Source organism: Cnephaeus nilssonii (assembly GCF_951640355.1).
Source record: "Cnephaeus nilssonii genome assembly, chromosome: X".
NCBI lineage: Eukaryota > Metazoa > Chordata > Mammalia > Chiroptera > Vespertilionidae > Cnephaeus > Cnephaeus nilssonii.
In genome coordinates this window covers 100,311,107-100,334,068 of record NC_137071.1, presented here as the reverse complement: position 1 = coordinate 100,334,068, position 22,962 = coordinate 100,311,107, and the positions used below count along the sequence as shown (strand labels likewise).

At 38.3% G+C, this 22,962-nt stretch overlaps 1 protein-coding gene across 1 annotated transcript in view; it reads right to left on the bottom strand.

Moving 5' to 3' along the window:
- The window catches only part of MCF2 (MCF.2 cell line derived transforming sequence), a gene marked incomplete at its 3' end in the record, with an annotated part of 137,546 nt that overhangs the window by 14,969 nt on the left and 99,615 nt on the right, over positions 1 to 22,962 (bottom strand). The window contains exons 21-25 of the mRNA XM_079764605.1: positions 20,179 to 20,304; positions 19,291 to 19,512; positions 7,149 to 7,241; positions 5,989 to 6,067; positions 5,401 to 5,467 (exon numbers count right to left, since the gene is read on the bottom strand). Of these exons, the coding sequence (XP_079620731.1) occupies positions 5,401 to 5,467; positions 5,989 to 6,067; positions 7,149 to 7,241; positions 19,291 to 19,512; positions 20,179 to 20,304 (587 nt within the window). The remainder of the gene's footprint in view (positions 1 to 5,400; positions 5,468 to 5,988; positions 6,068 to 7,148; positions 7,242 to 19,290; positions 19,513 to 20,178; positions 20,305 to 22,962) is intronic.

Below are 22,962 nucleotides of genomic sequence, written 5' to 3'. Positions count from 1 at the left end.
GTATATTTGAAATTTGTTAAGAGATGGATCTTAAATGTCCTTAACCCCCCCCTCCACATACACACACACAAGGATAACTGTGTGAGGCAATGGATATATAAATTAGCTTAACTATGGTGAATATTTCACAATGTATATGTACTTTAAATCCTCAAACTGTACTCTTTAAATATATAAAATTTTAATTGTCAACTATAACTTAATAAAGTTGGAAAAATATAAACAAAATAATACCTGTTGCTCTGTGAACTTTTAATCTTAATCAATTAAATAAGATGTATATAAATGACAAAACTTTACTCTGATTAATACTATTGAGTTTTCTCAGCTAATATAAAGTTAATTACTACATGAAATCTAAAGACTTCTATAATATGACAACAGATTTAGTACTGTAAAGATAAAGACTTCTGCAGTGACTTTTAACTGATTCTCTGAAAGCTCCAGATGAGCCAACACACTTTGCACCTGATTTTAGCAACAAAGAGAAAAGGTATCATTAATAAGCCATTCAATGATCCCTCTATCAGTCAAATGATGCATGGTGGATTTCAGTGCCTAGGCTTTCGAATCAGTGTGGTGAATCTTTCTGCACATCTGTAAATGTTCTGTGAAAACTCCATTTTTTAGGCTTCCTAGAGGCAAAATACAAGGACTACATCTCTAAACAAGCACTCATCAGTGCTATCTTTTTTTACTGCTACCTTCATCAAAGACTTCATGGTTGTATCCAATCACAGATCCCTCCAAGGATCCATACCTCATCTCTAACTACATAGAAAGAGAGACCAACTCACCAGCAAGTGGACTCCATCAAAAGACCACAAAGCTGTGGGCCAGTAGAGGCTGCCAATCCTTTACCATTCTTAAACTCTCTTTCTCCAATGAGATTAAAGATGTCCAAAAATACGTTGAAGAGAAATCCATGCATGCAGCCACTGTTACGGTAAGTCTATATGCCAGCTCCCCTACACCCCGAATATACTGAGAACAAAGCATTTTAATCGTATTTAGCCCAAACTATTATATTATTTTTAACATCAAGGGGAACAATAACAATAAAGACTATCAGTCTCCAAATATAAGGACAGAACTGAGAAAATGATGTGCTTATGGAATTTGATGTGTTATTGCTAAAAGGGCAGGTAGTTTTGTCTGAGATTCTTTAATTACATGGCTTCATGTAACATAGGGAAAATAGAAGATTGTGGAAGTAATGTTTCTTGAAGAATAATCATCCAAAAATTCATCTGGAATAAAAAAAAAGACCCCGAATAGCTGCAGCAATCCTGAGAAAGAAGAACAAAGTAGGTGGGATCTCAATACCAGATATCAAGCTGTATTACAAAGCCACTGTTCTCAAAACAGCCTGGTACTGGCACAAGAACAGACATATAGATCAATGGAATAGAATAGAGAACCCAGAAATTGACCCAAACCACTATGCCAAATTAATATTCGACAAAGGAGGCAGGAAAATACAATGGAGTCAAGACAGTCTCTTCAATAACTGGTGTTGGAAAATTGGACAGATACATGCAAAAAAATGAAACTAGACCACCAACTTACACCATATACAAAAATAAACTCAAAATGGATAAAGGATTTAAACATAAGATGGGAAACCATAAAAATACTAGAGGAATCCACAGGCAGCAAAATCTCAGACTTATGCGAAGCAATTTCTTCACCAATACCACTTCTAGGGCAATGGAAGCTAAAGAGAAAATAAACAAATGGGACTACATCAAAATAAAAAGCTTTTGCACAGCAAAAGAAACCATCAACAAAACAACAAGAAAGCCAACAAAGAAACCAAGATGGCAGCATAGGTAAACACCTAAACTGCTGCCTCGTACAACAATATCAAAACTAAAACTAAAAGACAAAATGGACACCATTCAGAACCACAGGAAAGCTGGCTGAGTGGAAATTCTACAAGTAGAAGAAAAGGGGAAAGTACATTGAGACTCAGAGGAGCTGAAAAAGGCTGAGGTACGGAGACGTGCACGTGGAGAGGAAGGGCAGCTGTGTGCATGGGTGGCTGAGTGCACGGCTGGCTTTCTAAAGCAGGAGGGAGACAGAAGCTCCCGATAGCACTGAACTCCAGTTCTGGGAGTTTCTGGGAACCCAAACTCATTCAGGGAGAAATTGGATTGTCTGGCAGAGGGCAAAAGTCAAGGGCGGCTTTCTCTCAGAGGTGTTTGCAGCAATTACCAAGGGACACTGAGACCCAGAGGCCTCATAGGGCAGGGCTGAAGGGAAGCCAAGGCTGTCTGCTCCACCCTGAAACTCCGCCCCATCCAAGCTGAGCACAGAGGCCTTTGCAATTTTGCAAGTCTTGTCTCATAAGAGTGTCTCCAGCACAAAAGTTCTCAACACAGAAGTCTCAACAGAGCTGATCCTCACAGTGAATTGGCCGGGAGGTCAATTCCCCCCAGTGATACCAACAACAATCAAGACATAACTACAACAAGGCTGTACACACAGTCCACAAAGGGGTGCACCAAGAGTGTCCACCTCAGGTAACTGGGGAGGCTGAGCCACTGGGCCCTATAGGACACCTAGCACACAAAGCCACTCTACCAACTCAGGGAAGCAGCAAACATGCAGAGACAAAGAAACAGATCACAAATGAAAGAAATGGAGGAAAGCAAAAGTCTGGATATAGAGTTCAAAACCACGTTTATAAGGTTTTTCAAGAATTTCCTAGAAAAGGCCGATAAATTTAGTGAGACCCTCGAGGATATGAAAAAGGACCAACTAGAAATTAAACATACACTGACTGAAATAAAAAATATTATACAGAGACCCAACAGCAGACTAGAGGACCGCAAGAATCAAGTCAAAGATTTGAAATACAAAGAAGCAAAAGACACTCAGCTAGAAAACCAAAAAGAAAAAAGAATCCAAAAACTTGAAGATAGTGTAAGGAGCCTCTGGGACAACCTCAAGCATACCAACATCCAAATTATGGGGGTGCCAGAAGAAGAGAGAGAGCAAGATACTGAAAACATATTTGAAGAAATAATGACAGAAAACTTCCCCCACTTGGTGAAAGAAGTAGACTTACAAGTCCAGGAAGTGCACAGAACCCCAAACAAAAGGAATCCAAAGAGGACCACACCAAGACACATAATAATTAAAATGCCAAGAGCAAAAGACAAAGAGAGAATATTAAAATCAGCAAGAGAAAAACAGTTAATTACCTATAAGGGAGCACCCATTCAGCTGATTTCTCAACAGAAACTATGCAGGCCAGATGGGAGTGGCAAGAAATATTCAAAGTGATGAATAGCAAGAACCTACAACCAAGATTACTCTACCCAGCAAAGCTATCATTCAGAATTGAAAGTCAGATAAAGAACTTCACAGGTAAGAAAAAGCTAAAGGAGTTCATCACCACCAAACCAGGATTATATGAAATGCTGAAAGGTATTCTTTAAGAAGAGGACAAAGAAGAAAAAGGTAAAGATAAAAATTATGAACAAAAAATACCTGTATATCAACAACTGAATCTAAAAATCAAGTGAATAAAAAATCTGATGAACAGAATAAACTGGTGAATATAATAGAATCAGGGGCATAGAAAGGGAGTGGACTGACCACTCTCAGGGGGAAAGGGGTGTGGGGGTGCGGGAAGAGACTGGACAAAAAGCGTACACCTATGGATGAGGACAGTGGCAGGGAGGTAAGGGCAGAGGGTGGGGTGGGAACCGGGTGGAGGGGAGCTATGGGGTGAAAAAGGAGGAACAATTGTAATAATCTGAGCAATAAAGATTTATTAAATTAAAATTAAATAACAACAAGAAAGCCCACTGCACGGGAGAATATATTTGCCAATGTTATCACCGATTAGGGTTTAATCTCCAACATTTACAGGGAACGCATACAACTTAACAAAAGGAAGATAAACAACCCAATCAAAAAATGGGCAACGGACGTAAATAGATACTTTTTGAAAGAAGACAGAAAGAAGGCCAAGAGACATATGAAAACATGCTCAAAGTCACTAATTATTGAGAGATGCAAATCAAAACGACAATGCGGTACCAGCTCACACCGGCCAGAATGGCTATCATCAACAAATCAACAAACGACAAGTGTTGGCGAGGATGCGGAGAAAAAGGAACCCTTATGCACTGCTGGTGGGAATGGAGACTGGTGCAGCCACTATGGAGAACAGTATGAAGTTTCCTCAAAAAACTAAAAATGGAACTCCCATTTGACCCAGTAATCCCACTCCTGGGAATATATCCGAAGAAACTAGAAATACCAATCAGAAAGGATATATGCACCCCTATGTTCATAGCAGCACAATTTACAATAGCTAAGATTTGGAAACAGCCTAGGTGCCCGTCAGCAGATGACTGGATCAGAAAACTGTGGTACATCTACACAATGGAATACTATGCTGCCATAAAAAAGAAGGAATTCTCATCATTTGCAGCAACCTGGATGGAATTGGAGAATATTATACTAAGTGAAATAAGCCAGTCAATGAAAGAAAAATACCACATGATCTCACTCATTTATGGATAATAAAGAACATTATAAACTGATGAACAAAAAGATAGATACAGAGACAGTAAAGCAACAAACAGACTTTCAAATTACAGGGGGAAAGTTAGGGAGAGGTGGGGGAGATAAGAAATCAAACGAAGGACTTGTATGCATGCATATAAGCATAAACAATGGACGCAAAACTCTGGGGGGTGAGGGCATGTATGGGTGTGGGGTGGGGGGGGTAATGGTAAGATATGTACACATATAATACCTCAATAAAATAAATAAATAAATAAATAAATAAATAAATAAATAAATAAATAAAAGGGAAAAAAAAGAAATCAGAAACACCATTCAGAAAGGATATATGCACCCGTATGTTCATAGCAGCACAATTCACCATAGCTAAGATTTGGAAACAGCCTAGATGCCCATCAGCAGATGAGTGGATTAGAAAACTGTGGTACATCTACACAGTGGAATACTATGCTGTGGTAAAAAAGAAGGAATTCTTACCATTTGCAACAGCATGGATGGAACTGGAGAGCATTATGCTAAGTGAAATAAGTCAGCCAGAGAAAGATAAATATCACATGATCTCACTCATTTATGGAATATAATGAACAACATAAACTGATGAACAAAAACAGATCCAGAGACAGAGAAGCATTGATCAGACCGTCAAACCTCAGAGGGAAGGTAGGGGAGGGTGGGGGTAAGGGGGAGAGATCAACCAAAGGACTTGTATGCATGCATATAAGCCTAACCAATGGACATAGACAACAGGGGGGTGAGGGCATGAATGGAGGGTTTGGGGGGTAATGTGGGGATAAGGACACATATATAATACCTTAATCAATAAAGAAATTTTTTAAAAAAAGAATAATCACTTACTCATCATTCTGTTGAGATGAAAGCTGGTCCTGTTCAGTTAACTGATTACGCTGCTGTTGTTCTTTAACTGTGGAATAAAAGAAAGTTTATATAAGCATCATTTAGAAGCCACACTTCTTCCTTCCTTGAAGACCAATGACTCGCATGCGTGCACACACACACCCATTCCCATTAAACTTCACAGTCTTAAAATAACCAGAGAGAAAACCAGTCTGAATTTGGAATATGGAAAAGGACTGAACAATTTAATATTTCATTCAAGAAATTTGAGTATATTACTAAAACCACCCTTACCCCAACATTGCCAAGCACTGATTACTTGAGGTCCTAAACAGTTGCTTCTTGGTAAGGACTCAGAATTAATACAGTGGGTTTGATATGTTATTTCATTTTCTAGTGTAAAGTTCATTCTCCAAAATAGTTTAAACAAACCCATGAGTCTTGATCTCTTACTAGGTTAACAAGCCCTTTCATTATAAATAATTTAAAGTAAATATCATTCCCATTGCCTATAAAACTTTTCACAAAATCTGAGTCAATGAACTTTACTATACTTTTTCTTAAAAAAATACTGGCTTATAAGTTTACCTGTCAGAAGTTCTTGTTGCTTCAATAAAATATTTCTTATTTCTTTTAACCATATCATCTTCACATCAATATTTGAAGCCTAAAGATTTTTAAAAGGGGGAAGAAAAAGACATGTTTACTCTAAAAAAGATAATTTATATTAAACCAATGTAATTAACTTTATCAAATATGAATCTGAACATGAGTCCTGAACCACCATATTCAAACTCTAACATTTTGATTCTTCAAACTTCTAAGAAGCAAATAAGCAACCATCAAATTAGATGAAATAATAGTCAAAACCATTTTGAAACTGCCTTTAAATAATAACACTCACACTAAATATGAAATATAATATTCAGTTATTTTTGTAGGTTCTTTTAAAATATAAATGTTTTATGCTTAATTTTTGTAAAATAAAACAAGTTCTATTGTTTCTGAAAAGACAAAATAGATTACTATTGCAGAGTAATCTAGATAACTGATGACAGCATGCAAGCTTCCTTAAATATCCTCCATTTACTTAAAAGATACATTTGTTTAAAGATAGCAAGAAGTCTTAAAACTAAATCAAGCCAAGAAAACATATTTTATGAAATTGTAATCACCTAGTAAATCACACAGAATTAAAACAAAGAAAAGGCACTGGGCAATTTAAACAGATAACATCATGGTCACCTGTCACAAATTGTGATACAAATAATTATTGAAATTACAACATCCTCTTGAAATGTTCTCATTCTTCTACCCTTCACTTAAACAGGTTAGACCTTACAGCACATCTGGCCAGAGATTTAACCATAGCTTCAGTAACATAGATCAAGTTTCTATCGTCACATTGCTCTGTCTTGTAATCAGGTACTCTCTGAGTGCCAAGCACAAGAGGAACTCAGAACTGTTATCAATTTGTAACTCTAGAAACCTGATGGGGAAAGAGAAGCACCGGCCAAGCTCTTGGCTATTAGCTATAGTTGATAAATCTCCTAGTGAGGTTGTGAAAACTTAAAGCCCTAGAAAGCACCATAGGCATGTGTCGTTTAAAAAAGCCTGTTACTGAAAAAATGTATAACTATACCAGAAAAAAATAATAACTAAATAATATTTAAGTGACCTACATGAAAGGAATGAGACATTTTATAATGTAACCAAAATGATTTCTAGAAAAACTTCAAATTACCAACCTGGACAATATAAATTTCTTCTTTCCCAGCATACCAGATTTCAAACTTGCGTTTATCTCCTTTTACATATTCAGTGATTCCAACTTCATCCATCTATAATATATAAGTCAAAATTTTCATGAGCATTTTGAATACGAAAATACATTAAACCTACCCCCATCATATTCTAAATAAAATTTCTCATTTGGGCAAAATACACATTTTATATTTAAAGAATATGAAATTATATGAAATGATATTTCAATCACAGACCTGAATATTTAAATGTTTTCAGTGAACTATGCACTTATAGTGCAAACTGCATGCCCCATTCCAGTGATTGAAACAAAGGTTATATATCTGAACATTCAAGTAGTCCATCTAAGATTGAATTCTGTTATAAATTAATTGTATACTCTGAAAACAAATTATTATGTCAAAAAGAAGTAAAAGTAAGCAACAACTGTGTGAAAAGGTCATCCAACATTAATTTAAATAGTTATTTTTAACAATCATTTGCAAAATAAGTTAATCTTACAACTTATTACTTATCTCTATAGAAATCCTATAAGTTACAAACATCTGATTTATGGGTATGGCAAAACCAGCCAGGTACACAAGGAGCCCCTCCAGTTCCACCATTCTCTCATCCTCTCTAGAAAACAAATAATCTGTCATGGGAGAATGATGTCTTTTTATAGCCAGTAAAATTTTTATATATAATATCCCTTCCTTACCACAGTTTTTCTTGTCCTCCATATCATTGTGCAAAGCACAGTCTCTTCCATTTTAATTCATTCTGTGCTGCTAATAGCATGGTTAATTCCATTTTGAGCAATTTTACTCCCTTTTACACACATTCTCCTTTAGTCCCCTTCTCCCTTCTCTTTTCTTTCAATTCTTGCCTAGTTATCTAAAGGAATATCTTACTTTCTATTCCACTTATGAGCCCTACAAATGACCCTATTTAGGACTGATAGGCATTCAAAGTAGGGCTAGTCAGATCTCCATATCAAGGAAAATAAAAAGGATTATACTTAGAAATGAAGTATGACATATAAATAAAAGAGCCTGTGGCATCTACCCTGAATGTAGTCAAGAAATTACTTTCTGAATGTCCAAAAATATCTTTATATTCCTATTCAACCACTCTAACCTACATTTGCTCAAACATCAGAATTTAAAATAATAATCTCATATTCAATGTCTATTTATTTTTTTTATTAAGGTATTATATGTGTACATATCTTACCATTACCCCCCCACCCCACTCCCATATATGCCCTCACCCCCAAGAGATTTGCATCCATTGGTTATGCTTATATGCATGCATACAAGTCCTTTGATTGATCTCTTATCTCTCCCACCTCTCCCTAACCTTCCCCCTGTAATTTGACAGTCTGTTTGATGCTTTACTGTCTCTGTATCTATCTTTTTGTTCAAGTTTATAATGTTCTTTATTATCCATAAATGACTGAGATCATGTGGTATTTTTCTTTCATTGACTGACTTATTTCACTTAACATAATGTTCTCCAATTCCATCCAGGTTGCTGCAAATGATGAGAATCCCTTCTTTTTTATGGCAGCATAGTATTCCATTGTGTAGATGTACCATAGTTTTCTGATCCAGTCATCTGCAGACAGGCACCTAGGCTGTTTCCAAATCTTAGATATTGTAAATTGTGCTGCTATGAACATAGGGGTGCATATATCCTTTCTGATTGGTGTTTCTAGTTTCTTCGGATATATTCCCAGGAGTGGGATTACTGGGTCAAATGGGAGTTCCATTTTTAGTTTTTTGAGGAAACTTCATACTGTTCTCCACAGTGGCTGTACCAGTCTGCATTCCCACCAGCAGTGCACGAGGGTTCCTTTTTCTCCGCATCCTCGCCAACACTTGTCGTTTGTTGATTTGTTGATGATAGCCATTCTGACAGGTGTGAGATGGTACCGCATTGTTGTTTTGATTTGCATCTCTTGGATAATTAGTGACGTTGAGCATGTATTCATGTGTCTCTTGGCCTTCCTTCTGTCTTCTTTTGAAAAGATTCTATTTAGGTCTGTTGCCCATTTTTTTATTGGATCATTTATCTTCCTTTTATTAAGTTGTATAAGCTGCCTGTAGATGTTGGAGATTAAACCTTTATCAGTGATGCCATTTGCAAATATGTTCTCCCATGCAGTGGGCCTTCTTGTTGGTTTGTTGATGGTTTCTTTTGCTGTGAAAAAGCTTTTTATTTTTATGTAGTCCCATTTGTTAATTTTCTCTTTAGCTTCCATTGCTCTAGGAGCAGTGTCAGTGAAGAATTTCTTTTGGCATATGTCTGAGATTTTGCTGCCTGTGGATTGCTCTAGTATTTTTATGGTTTCCCGTCTTATGTTTAAGTCCTGTATCCATTTTGAGTTTATTTTTGTGTATGGCGTAAGTTGGTGATCAAGCTTCATTTTTTTGCATGTATCTGTCCAATTTTCCCAACACCATTTATTGAAGAGACTGTCTTTATTCCATTGTATGTTCATGCCTCCTTTGTCAAATATTAATTGAGCATAGTGGTTTGGGTCAATATCTGGATTCTCTATTCTGTTCCATTGATCTATATGTCTGTTCTTGTGCCAGTACCAGGCTGTTTTGAGAACAGTGGCTTTGTAATACTGCTTGAAATCTGGTATTGAGATCCCTCCTACTTTATTCTTCTTTCTCAGGATTGCTGTGGCTATTCGGGATCTTTTTTTATTCCAGATGAATTTTTGGAGAGTTCTTTCAAGGTCTGTGAAATGTGCCGTTGGTATTTTAATGGGGAGTGCATTGAATCTATAGATTGCTTTGGGTAGTATGGACATTTTAATGATGTTGATTCTACCAATCCATGAACATGGTATGTTCTTCCATCTGTTTACGTCTTCCTCTATCTCTTTTTTCAGTGTCCTGTAGTTTTCCGTGTATAGGTCTTTTACCTCCTTAGTTAAGTTTATTCCTAGGTATCTTAATTTTTTTGGTGCGATGGTAAATGGGATTGCCTTTTTAGTCTCTCTGTCTGTAAGTTCACTATTGGTGTATAGAAAGGCCATAGATTTCTTGGCGTTAATTTTGTATCCTGCCACATTGCCGAATTCATTTATTAAGTCTAATAGATTTTTGACGGAGTCTTTCGGATTTTTTATGTACAATATCATGTCGTCTGCAAATAAAGACAGCTTTACTTGTTCTTTTCCAATTTGGATGCCTTGTATTTCTTCTTCTTGTCTAATTGCAATGGCTAATACTTCCAGTACTATGTCAAACAGGAGTGGTGAGAGTGGGCATCCCTGTCTTGTTCCTGTTCTTAGGGGAAATGTTTTTAGTTTTTGTCCATTGAGTATGATGTTTGCTGTGGGTTTACCATATATAGCTTTTATTATGTTGAGGTATGATTCTTCTATTCCCACCTTGTTGAGAGTTTTTGCCAAGAAAGGGTGTTGGATTTTGTCAAATGCTTTTTCTGCATCAATTGATATGACTATGTGATGTTTATCTTTCAATTTGTTTATGTGATGTATCACATTTATAGATTTGCGGATATTGTACCATCCTTGCATTCCTGGGATAAATCCTACTTGGTCATGGTGTATGATCTTTCTGATGTACTGCTGGATCCGATTTGCTAGAATTTTGTTGAGGATTTTGGCATCTATGTTCATGAGGGATATTGGTCTGTAATTCTCTTTCATTGTGTTGTCTTTATCTGGTTTTGGTATTAGGGTGATGCTGACTTCATAGAAGGAGCTTGGAAGTGTTCCTTCCACTTGAATTTTTTGGAATAGTCTAAGGAGGATAGGTTTTAGTTCTTCCTTGAATGTTTGGTAAAACTCTCCTGTGCAGCCATCAGGCCCCGGGCTTTTGTTTGCCGGAAGCTTTTTGATGACTGCTTCAATTTCGTCCATACTTATTGGCCTATTGAGCTGTTTAGATTCTTCTTGATTGATTTTTGGAAGGTTATATTTTTCTAGGAATATGTCCATTTCCTCCAGGTTGTCCAGTTTGTTTAAATAGAGTTGTTTGTAGTATTTTGTAACAATCCTTTGTATCTCAGCGGGGTCTGTTGTTATTTCACCTCTTTCATTTCTGATTTTGTTTATTTGGGTCCTCTCTCTTTGCTTCTTGGTGAGCCTGACTAGAGGTCCATCAATCTTGTTTATCCTTTCAAAGAACCAGCTCTTGGTTTTGTTGATCTTATGTATTGTTTCTTTGGTCTCTATGTCATTTATCTCCACTCTGATCTTCGTTATTTCCTTCCTTCTGGTTATACTGGGCTTTTCTTGATGCTCTTTTTCTAGCTCTTTGAGTTGTAGGGTTAAGTAACTTATTACCATTGTTTCTTGTTTTTTACAATAGGCTTGTAGAGCTATGCATTTCCCTCTCAAGACTGCTTTTGCTGTGTCCCATAGATTTTGGATTGTTGTGTTTTCATTGTCATTTGTTGCCATGATGTTTTTTATTTCTTCCTTGATCTCTCTGGTGACCCAGTCCTTGTTTAATAGCATGCTGTTTAGTCTCCATGTGTTTGATTTCTTTGGATTGTATTTATTGTAGTTGATTTCCAGTTTTATGCCACTGTGATCTGAGAAGATGCTTGATATAATTTCTATCTTCTTGAATTTGAAGAGACTTTGCCTGTGACCCAGCATATGGTCTATCTTTGAAAATGACCCATGTGCACTTGAGAAGAATGTATATTCTGTGGCTATGGGGTGAAATGTTCTGAAGATGTCAATTAATTCCATCTGGTCTAATGAGTCATTTAGGATTGCTGTGTCTTTGCTGATTTTTTGTTTAGAGGATTTGTCCAGTGGTGATAGTGGGGTATTAAAGTCTCCTACTATGATTGTATTGCTATTAATCTTTCCCTTGATATCCTCCAGGAGTTTTTTTTATGTATTTGGGTGCTCCTATATTGGGAGCGTATATGTTTACCCGAATTATTTCTTCTTGTTGGATTTCTCCCTTTAGTATTATGAAGTGGCCTTCCTTATCTCTTGTTATGGCATTTACTTTGAGGTCTATTTTGTCAGATATAAGTATTGCTACCCCAGCTTTTTTTTCATTTCCATTTGCCTGAAAGATATTTTTCCATCCCTTCACTTTCAATCTGTGTGAGTCTCTTGTTCTGAGGTGGGTCTCTTGTAGACAGCATATATATGGGTCGTGTTTTTTTATCCATTCAGCTACTCGATGTCTTTTGATTGGAGCATTTAGTCCATTTACATTTAAAGTTATTACTGAAAGGTATTTCTTTGTAATCATATCTATTTTTGTGTCTGTATTCCTTCTTACCTGTTTATTTCTTCTTTTTACAGTATTCCCTTTAGCAATTCTTGCATTGCTGGTTTGGTGGTGATAAACTCCCTGAGTCTTTTTTTGTCTGCAAAGCTCCTGATTTCCCCTTCAATTTTGATTGATAGTCTTGCTGGATATAGTATTCTTGGATTCAGTCCTTTGCTTTGCAACACTTTGTATACCTCCTTCCATTCACTTCTAGCTTGTTGTGTTTCTGTTGAGTAATCATTTGACAATCTGATGGGTGTTCCTTTGTAGGTAACTCTCTGTCTCTCTCTTGCCGCCTTTAGGATTCTCTCTTTATCATTTATATTTGTCATTGAAATTATGACATGTCTTGGTGTGGGTCTTTTGGGGTTGATCCTGCTTGGGACTCTCTGTACTTGCATAACTTTTATCTTTCCCATATCCGGGAAGTTTTCTGTCATTATATCTTCGAATAGATTTTCTAATCCCTGCTGCTCTTCTTGTCCTTCTGGCAGCCCTATTATACGCATGTTACTTCGTTTCATGTTGTCCCGAAGCTCCCTTAGGCTTTCCTCCTGCTTTTTAATTTTTTTCTCCAATTGCTGTTCAGATTGAGCTTGTTTCTGTACCTGATCTTCTAACTCACTAATTTGGTCCTCTGCTTCTTGTAGTCTACTGTTGAAACTTTCCATGGTGTTTTTGATTGTAGCTATATCACTTTTCATTTCTTCCTGATTCTCGCATAAGTTGTTGATTTTCTCATCCATCCGATGTATAAATTCCACGACCATTACTCTGAACTCCTTTTCGGTCATGTTGCAAGCTTCAGTTTCACTAATTTCCTTTCTTGGCGACTCCACATTTTCTTTCCTCTGTGAGTTATTTCGTTTCCCCATTCTGGCTATTACCAGAAAGCTCAAGCTTCCGTTTGCATGGACCTGGGCCGTGTGCTGTGGGGACTTCGCTCCACCTGAGTTTCACTGAAGTGCTCTGACACTAGGACGTGTGGCTGCCTTTGGTTGGTGGGAACCAGACTTGCCCAGGGTCAGTGTCCCCAGTGTTCCGTGTGGTCTCATGTGCACACTTAGAATCAGGGGCCCTGTCTGCACCACACTGTTGGTATGTGCCGAAAATGAGATCCTTAGCATGTGCCAGGAGTCAGAGTTTCCCTTTGTCTGCACCAAGACTCGAGTGTCAAAGTCTCTATTGCCTTGTGCGGTTTCTCATTGAGAATCAGGGTCCCTGTGGGTGCATGCACCAACAATTGGGGTCGCTGGCTCTTAGTGTGAATGTGCTGTGAGTCAGGGATCCCAGGCAGCTGTGTCCGGCGTGCCAAATTCCCTGAAGTGGAGCTGCGTCCTGTGTGTGCTCTCTCTACTGAGCCAAACGGGCTAGACCGCACATTCTTAAAATCCTGAAGGTGAGCTGGCTCCGTGCACTCTCCCAGAGTCCCGGAAGGGGGGCGGAGTCCGTCCTGCGCGCCAAATTCCCCAAAGGAAAGCCCCTCTGTGCATGCTCTAAGATTCCCCGAAGGGGGAGCTGTGACCAGCAAGCCAAATTCCCCCAAATTCCCCAAAGGGGAGCCCTCTGTGCGCACTGACAGATTTCCCCCACGGGGAGCTGCTTCTGTCCCGCGCGCGCCAAATTCCCTATGGGGGAGCGCGTCCCTGCGCAAAGCTCGGCAGCTTGGGCTAGGGGCGGGTCTATCAGTTACTATGGCACTATCTGCGTGCCTGTGGGGAGGGGGATAGGCTCTTTGACTCACGGAAATCTGCGGGGAAGTCTGGATTCTTGTTGTTTGTTGGTCTGAAGCTGTGATAGCAGTTCTCTGTCCCCAGTGGCTGCAGGGTCCTGGTTTGTGTCAGAAGCCAGGATCCGAGTCTCAGGCAGCTCTGTTTCTCAAGATGGCGTGGTCTCCGCGTCCGCACCAGCCACCGAGAAGTGTCCGCTTTGTGCGCGGGGCTCCGCCGTCTAGGACTTCCCGGTTAGGGAGCCCCTTGGAAGACCTGCAGAATCTAACTGACCCTAGCTCATACACACACACACCACACACGTCTACACTCTCCTCTATGGGTTCCTCACTCACACTCTCTCTCTCCCTACCTTCCTGCTGGTCGCCATCTTTTTTCCAAAACTCAATGTCTATTTAAATTGATTTCGCTTCAATACAGTACTTTATCCCAATAGCATGATAAGATGGAAAGCGCAAGAGCTTTGGAGTCCAAGAGGCTGAGATTGGAATTGCATCTCTACCATATATATATATATATATATATATATATATATATATATAATTATGGTTCTTGGTGCAAGTTGCTTAACCTTTCTGAACTTAAGTTTCCTCAACTATAAAATGGGGAGAAAAACTATTTCATACAGTTTATATAGGATTAAATAACAGGCATTAAATGTTTTGGTCATACAATGAGCTTTGTAAAGTATGAGTTTGCTTTCTCAACTTCGTTGCAACACATAACGCATCATTATAGATTATATGAGATTTTTCAAGTTACCCTGGAAATGTAACCATTATATTTATCAGACAATATTATTCTCAGTTCCAAATTACATGTATACAGAATATCGGTATACATTTATCAAGAACACACAAACTGGACAGTATATATCAAATAAATTAGAATGGTTGCTACAGGGGTAGAGTGGAGGCAAGTGTGGAGAATGGGTTTTAAAAAAGAATGAATGAAGGAATAAAAGAATAAATGAAATGAACAGGTTTCCCACCTTGGTGTAGTGATTGAGAGCATGGACTATAGAGCAATCTGCCTGGGTCTGAAGCTGCACTGCACCAGCTACGTGCTCGTGGGTAAATTACCTCTCTGGAACTTAGCTTCCCCATCCGCAAAATGGGAATAATAGGTTACTTATGGTTCCCACTTATATAAAATTGCTATGTGAAAGAAATGAGTTAACAATATTTATAAACACTCAAAACAGTTCATAGCACATAGTAAGCATTGTGTGGTATGTTAATTTTTTAATAGATGATAGCCTTTGCCAGTGTGGCTCAGTTGGCTGAGCATCATCTTGTGCACCAAAAGGTTGTCAGTCAGGGCATATACCCAGGTTGCAAGTTAGATCCCCAGTCAGGCAGGTGTGTACAGGAGGCAATAGATCCACGTTTCTCTCTCACATCGACATTTCTCTCTCAAAAAAAATCAATAAATACATTTTTTTAAAAAAAATAGATGATGATAATAAATGCATGAACTGAAGTCTCTGAAGAACTCAAATCTCTCCATCTGATTAACCTTAGGGACCTTTCTTTGCATAGAAAGGGCCGATAAAATATAGCACACAATTATTAGAAAGTACATTGTCAGGCCATGGAATTGCAGCTTGTTATAATTAAGTCCACTAACAGTGAGAGAGAAGTTGCTCAGCTATAGAGAGCATATGCATTGATCCTCTCTACCAAGGCGAAGACTGTGAAACCAGGAATCCAGAGTATTACCTAACACAATGACTAGTAATGCTAGCAATTATTTAATTCTGGAATCTCATGATAGGTAAGGAAGAGGAAGTAAGCATAGTGAGGCTTAAGAAATAGCCTACCTTCCATCTTTCTGTTAGAGGCATCACTATTTTCCCAGTAATCCTGGTCTAAATCCTTGCATGCATCACTGACTAATCTCTTTTATTAGAAACTAGAGGCCTGGTGCATGGAATTCGTGCACGGAGGGGGGGGTTGTCCCTCAGCACAGCCTGTACACTCTCCAATCTAGGACCCCGGGCCTAAACAGGCAGTCGGACATCCCTCTCACAATCCAGGACTGCTGGCTCCCAACTGCTTGCCTGCCTGCCTTCCTGATTGCCCCTAACCACTTCTGCCTGCCAGCCTGATCACCCCCTAACCACTCTGCTGCCAGCCTGTTTGCCCCCAACTTCCCTCCTCTGCCGGCCTGGTCATCCCTAACTACCCTCTCCTGAAGGGCTGATCACCTCCAACTGCCCTCCCTTGCAGGCCTGGTCCCTCTCAACTGCCCTCCCTTGCAGGCAGGGTGCCTCCCAACTGCCCTCTCCTGCTGGCCATCTTCTGGTGGCCATCTTGTGTCCACATGGAGGCAGGATCTTTGACCACATGGGGCAGCTATATTGTGTGTTGCAGTGATGATTAATATGCATAGTACTCTTTTATTAGATAGGATAGAGGCCTGGTACAGGGGTGGGGGCCAGCTGGTTTGCCCTGAAGGGTGTCCCTGATCAGGGTGGGGTTCCCTTGGGGCGTGGGGCGGCCTGAGCGAGGGGCCTGTGGTGGTTTGCAGGCCAGCCACGCCCCCTGTCAACCCAAGAGGAGGCCCTGGTACCTGGAATTTATTTTCCTTCTACAATTGAAACTTTGTAGCCTGGAGCAGAGCCAAGCCTGGGGCTCCCTCCGCGGCCGGCAGCCATTTCTGTTGGAGTTATAATTGAAACTTTGTAGCCTTAAGCGAAGGCCTGGGCCCGGCCAGGGTGTGCGGAAAGCTGTGCTTCCCCTGTTGCCGGGGGCAATGCTGGCCTGCTCTCTCAAGCTCCATTCTGCTGCCATTTCTGTTTGAATTTGTTTACCTTCTATAATTGAAACTTTGTAGCTTGAGTGGAGGCTTAGGCTTGGCAAGGACAGGCAGAAAGCTTGGCTTCCTCTGTTACCTAGGAAACTTTGCTCTCTGTGGCTGTAGCCATCTTGGTTGGGTTAATTTGCATACTCGCTGATTGGATGGTGGGCATGGCTTGGGGGTGTTGGAGGTATGGTCAATTTGCATATTTGTCTATTATTAGGTAGGATACTAGGAATTATTGGGGAACCAAAGAAAAATCACTCATTTTTTCCTTCAAATGTCAGGTATTTATTTCCTATATCTAGTAAGTCAACAAGCCCATCTAGCTACATTCCATTGAAATGTTTCTTGCATCTATCCATCTTCTGTTTCTATGGTTACCATTGTAGTTTGAATTCTCATGATTTCATTACCTCACAACAGTCCCTATTTACTCTAATGTATTCTAGAAATATTCTGTTGGTGGGTCCATCATTGTGACAAATTAAAGGTAACATGAAAATTCAATACAAATCAGAAACACTGCATTCAGTATTAAGTAGGTCACCCCACAAGTAAAGAGTTAACCAAATGGATTTAGGTAAAGTACCTTCCCAAGAAGAGATCTGCACTCTGTCCGATATCAGTTGTAAATTCTTTGCTTCTCAACCAATGTTTATTGGAGACATAAAAGACCCTTGGAGATTTGGGGGTTTGAAGGTGGGTTGCTAATATCAAAGGAGCAATTGGGCATTTGTTATGAAAAAAAGTGAGAGTTTTAAAGATGTTGTGGCACTCCTGTCAGTTTAGAAGTAAAGCAGGGAAAGAGGACAGCTGGAGACCCAACCCTGGCAAGGAACCTTGTTAGGAATAGCATGGAACTGGTGACCCTTAGAAGAGTCAAAAGCAGGGCCTGCTTATGTAGTAGCCTTCTGACACAAACACCTCAGGCCTATCTCAGGACACATTGCCTGTTCTCTTTATTACTGCTAATAAAAATCTCATCAATTCTCAAATATATACAACAATGAGAGAACATGCTCATGAAAAATGACTTGTATGCATGCATATGAGCATAAGCAATAGATACAGATAGTAGGGGGGTGAGGGCATGTGCTGGGGGTGGGAGTGGCTGGGGAGAGGTCAATGGAGGAAAAAGAAGACTCGTGTAATACTTTAAACAATAAAAAACCTAAATTTAAAAAAAAAAGAAAAATGACTGAAATGATTGTGGTTGGGAAATCAAGTGTAATAATTTTCTCTACTTTCCAAATTTTTCTATAGCAAATGCTATATTGCTTTTACAATTTAAAACTTGAAAGATAAAATTAATTAGGTGTAAAAAATAAAATTCACCAATTACAGACTTATGCGAATTGGAAGTTCCTCTTGTCAAACATCAGAACCAGCTGGGAATATCATTGGACTGCCTGTGACTCCCTCAAACATTATTGGTCTCATTTTCATACCAAACTAATATTAGAACAGAATGGTAGTTTGGGTTATAAGAGAGAAGAAAGTAATTTCAAAAGATAGGACAAGACAAGTATGGACAGGATTCAGCTGTAGGTAGGTTTGAATACTGAGGGAGATGCTAGGGAATGGAGAAGGGATACAAAAAGGAAGGTGGGGAAGGGCTAAGCACATTTCAGTTTTAAATTACACTAAGGAAGAGGAATAAATTCTTTCCTCATTGTCTCTTGTTATAAAAGCTCCCTGATACCAAGAACTCCACACAGTACCACCAGTAAGAGTGCTCATGGAGGAGCCTGGGTCACTTCTCATTATTTCACACTAGGGACACTAGGGAGCCCCCTTGGGGACTGCTTAGGATTGGAGTGAGAGAGAAAAAGGATGGAGGCAAAGCTCTGCCCTGTCTCACTCATATCAGGCAGAGAAATTCTGCTTTACCTGACTTCTATATTAGACATCTACTTAAGATTTTATAGATGGGAGAAGGCAAAATGCATGAAGGGTGTCAGAGGGAAGGAAAACTTCCAGTTATAAAATGAATAAGTCCTCAGGATGTAAGGTATAGCATGATGATTATAATTAATAATATTATGTTGCATATTTGAAAGTCACTAACAGTCCTCGTCACAAGAAAACATTTTAACTGTGTGGTGATAGATGTTAACTAGGCTTATTGCAGTGATCATATCACAATGAATACAAACATGAAACTAATATAATGTAATAGGTAAATTATACCTCAATTAAAAATATTGTTTAAACAAAGGGATGTACCACTAAAGTATAAAACCCACTCATTTCAAGTGAAAAATTACACGAACGTAAATATATATGTGAAAGAAAATTAGATTATTCAATTCAAATTGTCTTACTTTTAAAGAGCGCTTAAAACTGTATGATGGATATCTACCAGAGCCTTCTCCACTTTCAACACGTCTTTTACAAAAAACAATGGCTTTTTCATACAAGAAAAGGTGCCGCTGCATTGGTTTGAATCTAGCAAAATCCTTCATTTTTGTAGCACCTTTTTTGTGTCCAGTCCAAACACTGAATGCACCCTGCATTATCATCTTGCCCAGCTCATTTAAGTTTCCCTAGAATTAAAAATCAAAACTCATTAGTACAAGGCAGAGCTACATTTAGATTCCTGACATCAACATTACAGTGTTTACCTTAAACTACTAAAATCCTGATGCATAATTGATATAGTTTTTAAACTTCTTACTTTAAAACATGCCATGTGTCAAATAGTTACAAAATTACTATGGGGTATGACATCTAAAAAGCTTCCTTTACCCTGGCTTTATGTTCATGTCTCCATGTGGAGGTAGTTTAGATAGGGAAACTCTCCTCATCTCTTCCTCAATCCTGATTGGTGAGTGACACCTACCAGTCCAAGTTTCTCCACTGGGTGGAGTTACCTCTAAAGATTTTATCTTTTTCTTCAATACCTATCCTGGAATAGGACAAGGAGAAATACTGGGACAATAGGTCTCCTTAGAAGACCCAAACATTCCTTCAAGCAGGATCACACAAGGTCTAGACTTGGGGGTAGGCTTTTGGGGACAAAGGGAGTATCACAAATCAATTTGGCTGGTGACCTGAAACAATTCTCTCCTTAGCATTAGCAGTAATAATGCTAACATTTAGATCTCCATTTGCCTGCCTCTTCTTATTTCTCAATTGGTTCCAAGAGAGGAAGAAAGGTCTGTGAACATGCTTACCCCCTAAAATTGTAACAACCATTAAAATCTACTTACAACATAGCCATTTATTGCAATCTGATGCATAGAGTCATTAACTGACTTCAGTAAATCCAGCATTGTGTCAAGTGCCACCTTTAATTGTTCAGATCCTTCACAGTCTTTACTATATTTTAATAGTTCCTGCAATTAGAAATCAAGAATTAGACTTAATAGTAGGCAGATATTAATAGCTGGAGAAAATGAATACAATTTCAGCCAACATGCTTTCAAGGAGGAGTTCAAAGATGTCACTTTTTTGAGTAGTTTCTTTCATATGCTATTTGTCACATTAATACTATATTTAATAACAATGTCAAAATTAGAGAAGAAATGGAATATTGCCTAAACAGTATAAAGCAAGGGACATTCAATGCTTTTAGAGCTGAAGAACAAAGTTTTTAGGACATACTAGAGATTAGTTTGTAAAGCAATCACAATTTTTGGTCCTGTACACACAAAAATTTACTTTTCTCCTTTATTGTTGAAAGTATTACAGATGTCCTCTTTGTTTGCTTGTTTCTTCCCCATTGATCTCCTCCACCCTGAACCACCCCCAGACCTTCACCACTCTATTGTCTGTGTCCCTGGGCTATGCATAGAGCCTGCCTTCCCTCTGAAACTCATCAGTTTGTTTCATGCTTCTATGTTTCTGGATCTATTTTGTTCATCAGTCTATTTTGTTCATTAGATTCTACATATGAGATCATGTGATACTTATCTTTCTCTAACTGGTTTATTTCACTTAGCATAATACCCTCCAGGTCTATCCATGCTGTTGCAAATAGTAACAGTTGTTTGTTTTTTAAGCTGCATAGTATTCCATTGTGTAAATGTACCACAGTTTTTTTATCGACTCATCTGCTAATGGGCCCTTGGGCTGTTTCCAGATCTTAGCTATTGTAAATTGAGCTGGTCTGAACATAGGGGTACATATATTCTTTCTTATTGGTGTTTCTTATTTCTTAGGATATATTCCTAGAAGTGGAATCACTGGGTCAAATGGCAGTTCCATATTTAATTTTTGGAGGTAACTCCATACTGTTTTACACAGTGGCTGCACCTGTCTGCATTCCCACCAGAGGTGTACTAGGGTTCCCCTTTCTTCACATCCTTGCCAGCACTTGTCATTTGTTGATTTGCTGATGATAGTCATTCTGACAGGTGTGAGGTCATTGTCATTTTAATTTGCATCTCTCTGATGATTAGTGACTTTAAGCACTTTTTCATATGTCTCTTGGCTTTCTGTATGTCCACTTTAGAGAAGTATCTATTTAGGTCCTTTGCCCATTTTTTAATTGGATTGCTTGTCTTCCTTTTGTTAAGTTGTATGAGTTCCTTATATATTTTGGAAATTAACCCTTTATTAGATGTATCATTGGCAAATATGTTCTCCCATGCAGTGGGCTCTATTTTCATTTTGTTGATGGTTGCTTTTGCTGTGCAGAAGCTTTTTATTTTGATGTAGTCCCATTTGTTGATTTTCTCCTTAGTTTCCTTTGCCTAGGAGATGTATCTGTAAACATATTGCTATGAGAGATGTCTGAGATTTTTCTGCCTATGCCTTCTAATATTTTTATGGTTTCAAGACTTACACTTAAGTATTTTACCTGTTTTGAGTTTATTATTGTGTATGGTATAAGTTGGTGGTCTAGTTTCATTTTTTTGCATGTACCTGTCCAATTTTCCCAGCACCATTTATTGTAGACTCTGTCTTTACTCCATTGTATGCTCTTGCCTCCTTTGTCAAATATTAATTGAGCATAGTGGCTTGGGTCAATTTCTGGGTTCTCTGTTCTTGTGCCAGTATCAGGGTGTTTTGAGTACAGTGGTTTTGTGGTATAACATGATATCTAGTATTGTGATTCCTCCAACTTTGTTCTTCTTAAGATTGCTGCAGCTTTTAGGTTTTTTTTTTTTTTTGGTTCCATATAAATTTTTGTAGTGTTTGTTCTAGACCTGTGAAATATACCATTGGTATTTTAATAGGTATTGCATTGAATCTATAGATTGCTTTGGGTGATATGGACATTTTAACAATGTTGATTCTATAAATCCATGAACATGATATATTCTTCCACTTGTTTATATCTTCCTCTATCTCTTTTTTAATGTCCTGTAATTTTCTAAGTATAGGTCTTTTACCTCCTTGGCTGAATTTATTCCTAAGTATCTTAATTTTTTGTTGCAATGGTAAATTAGATTTTTTTTTCATTTCTCTTTCCGAGAGTTCATTATTGGTATATAAAAATGTCATCGATTACTGTGTGCTAATTTTATATTCCGCTACATTGCTGAATTCATTTATTAAATCTAGTAGGTTTTTATGGATTCTTTATGGTTTTCTATATATAATATCATGTTATCTCTGAATAATGACAGTTTTAAGTCCTCCTTTCCACTTTGGATGCCTTTTATTTTTTCTTCTTATCTGATCGCTATGGCTAGGACTTCCAGTACTGAATAAGAGTGCTAAAAGCAGACATCCCTGTCTTGTTACGGTTCTTAAAGAAAATGGTTTTAGTTTTTGTCCATTGAGTATGATGTTGTGAAAATACATTTTAAAACAAGCTATGCTGTATTTATATTTAACACAACACTTTCACATTACACAAGGGGTGTGCCATCTTCACTTTCCATTGAGAAGACCCATAATAAATGCAATTGCAAAACTATAAGAAATATTTGCTTAGTTCTTCTTTTTTTTTAATATATTTTATTGATTTTTTTACAGAGAGGACGGGAGAGGGATAGAGTGTTATAAACATCGACGAGAGAAGAAACATCGATCAGCTGCCTCCT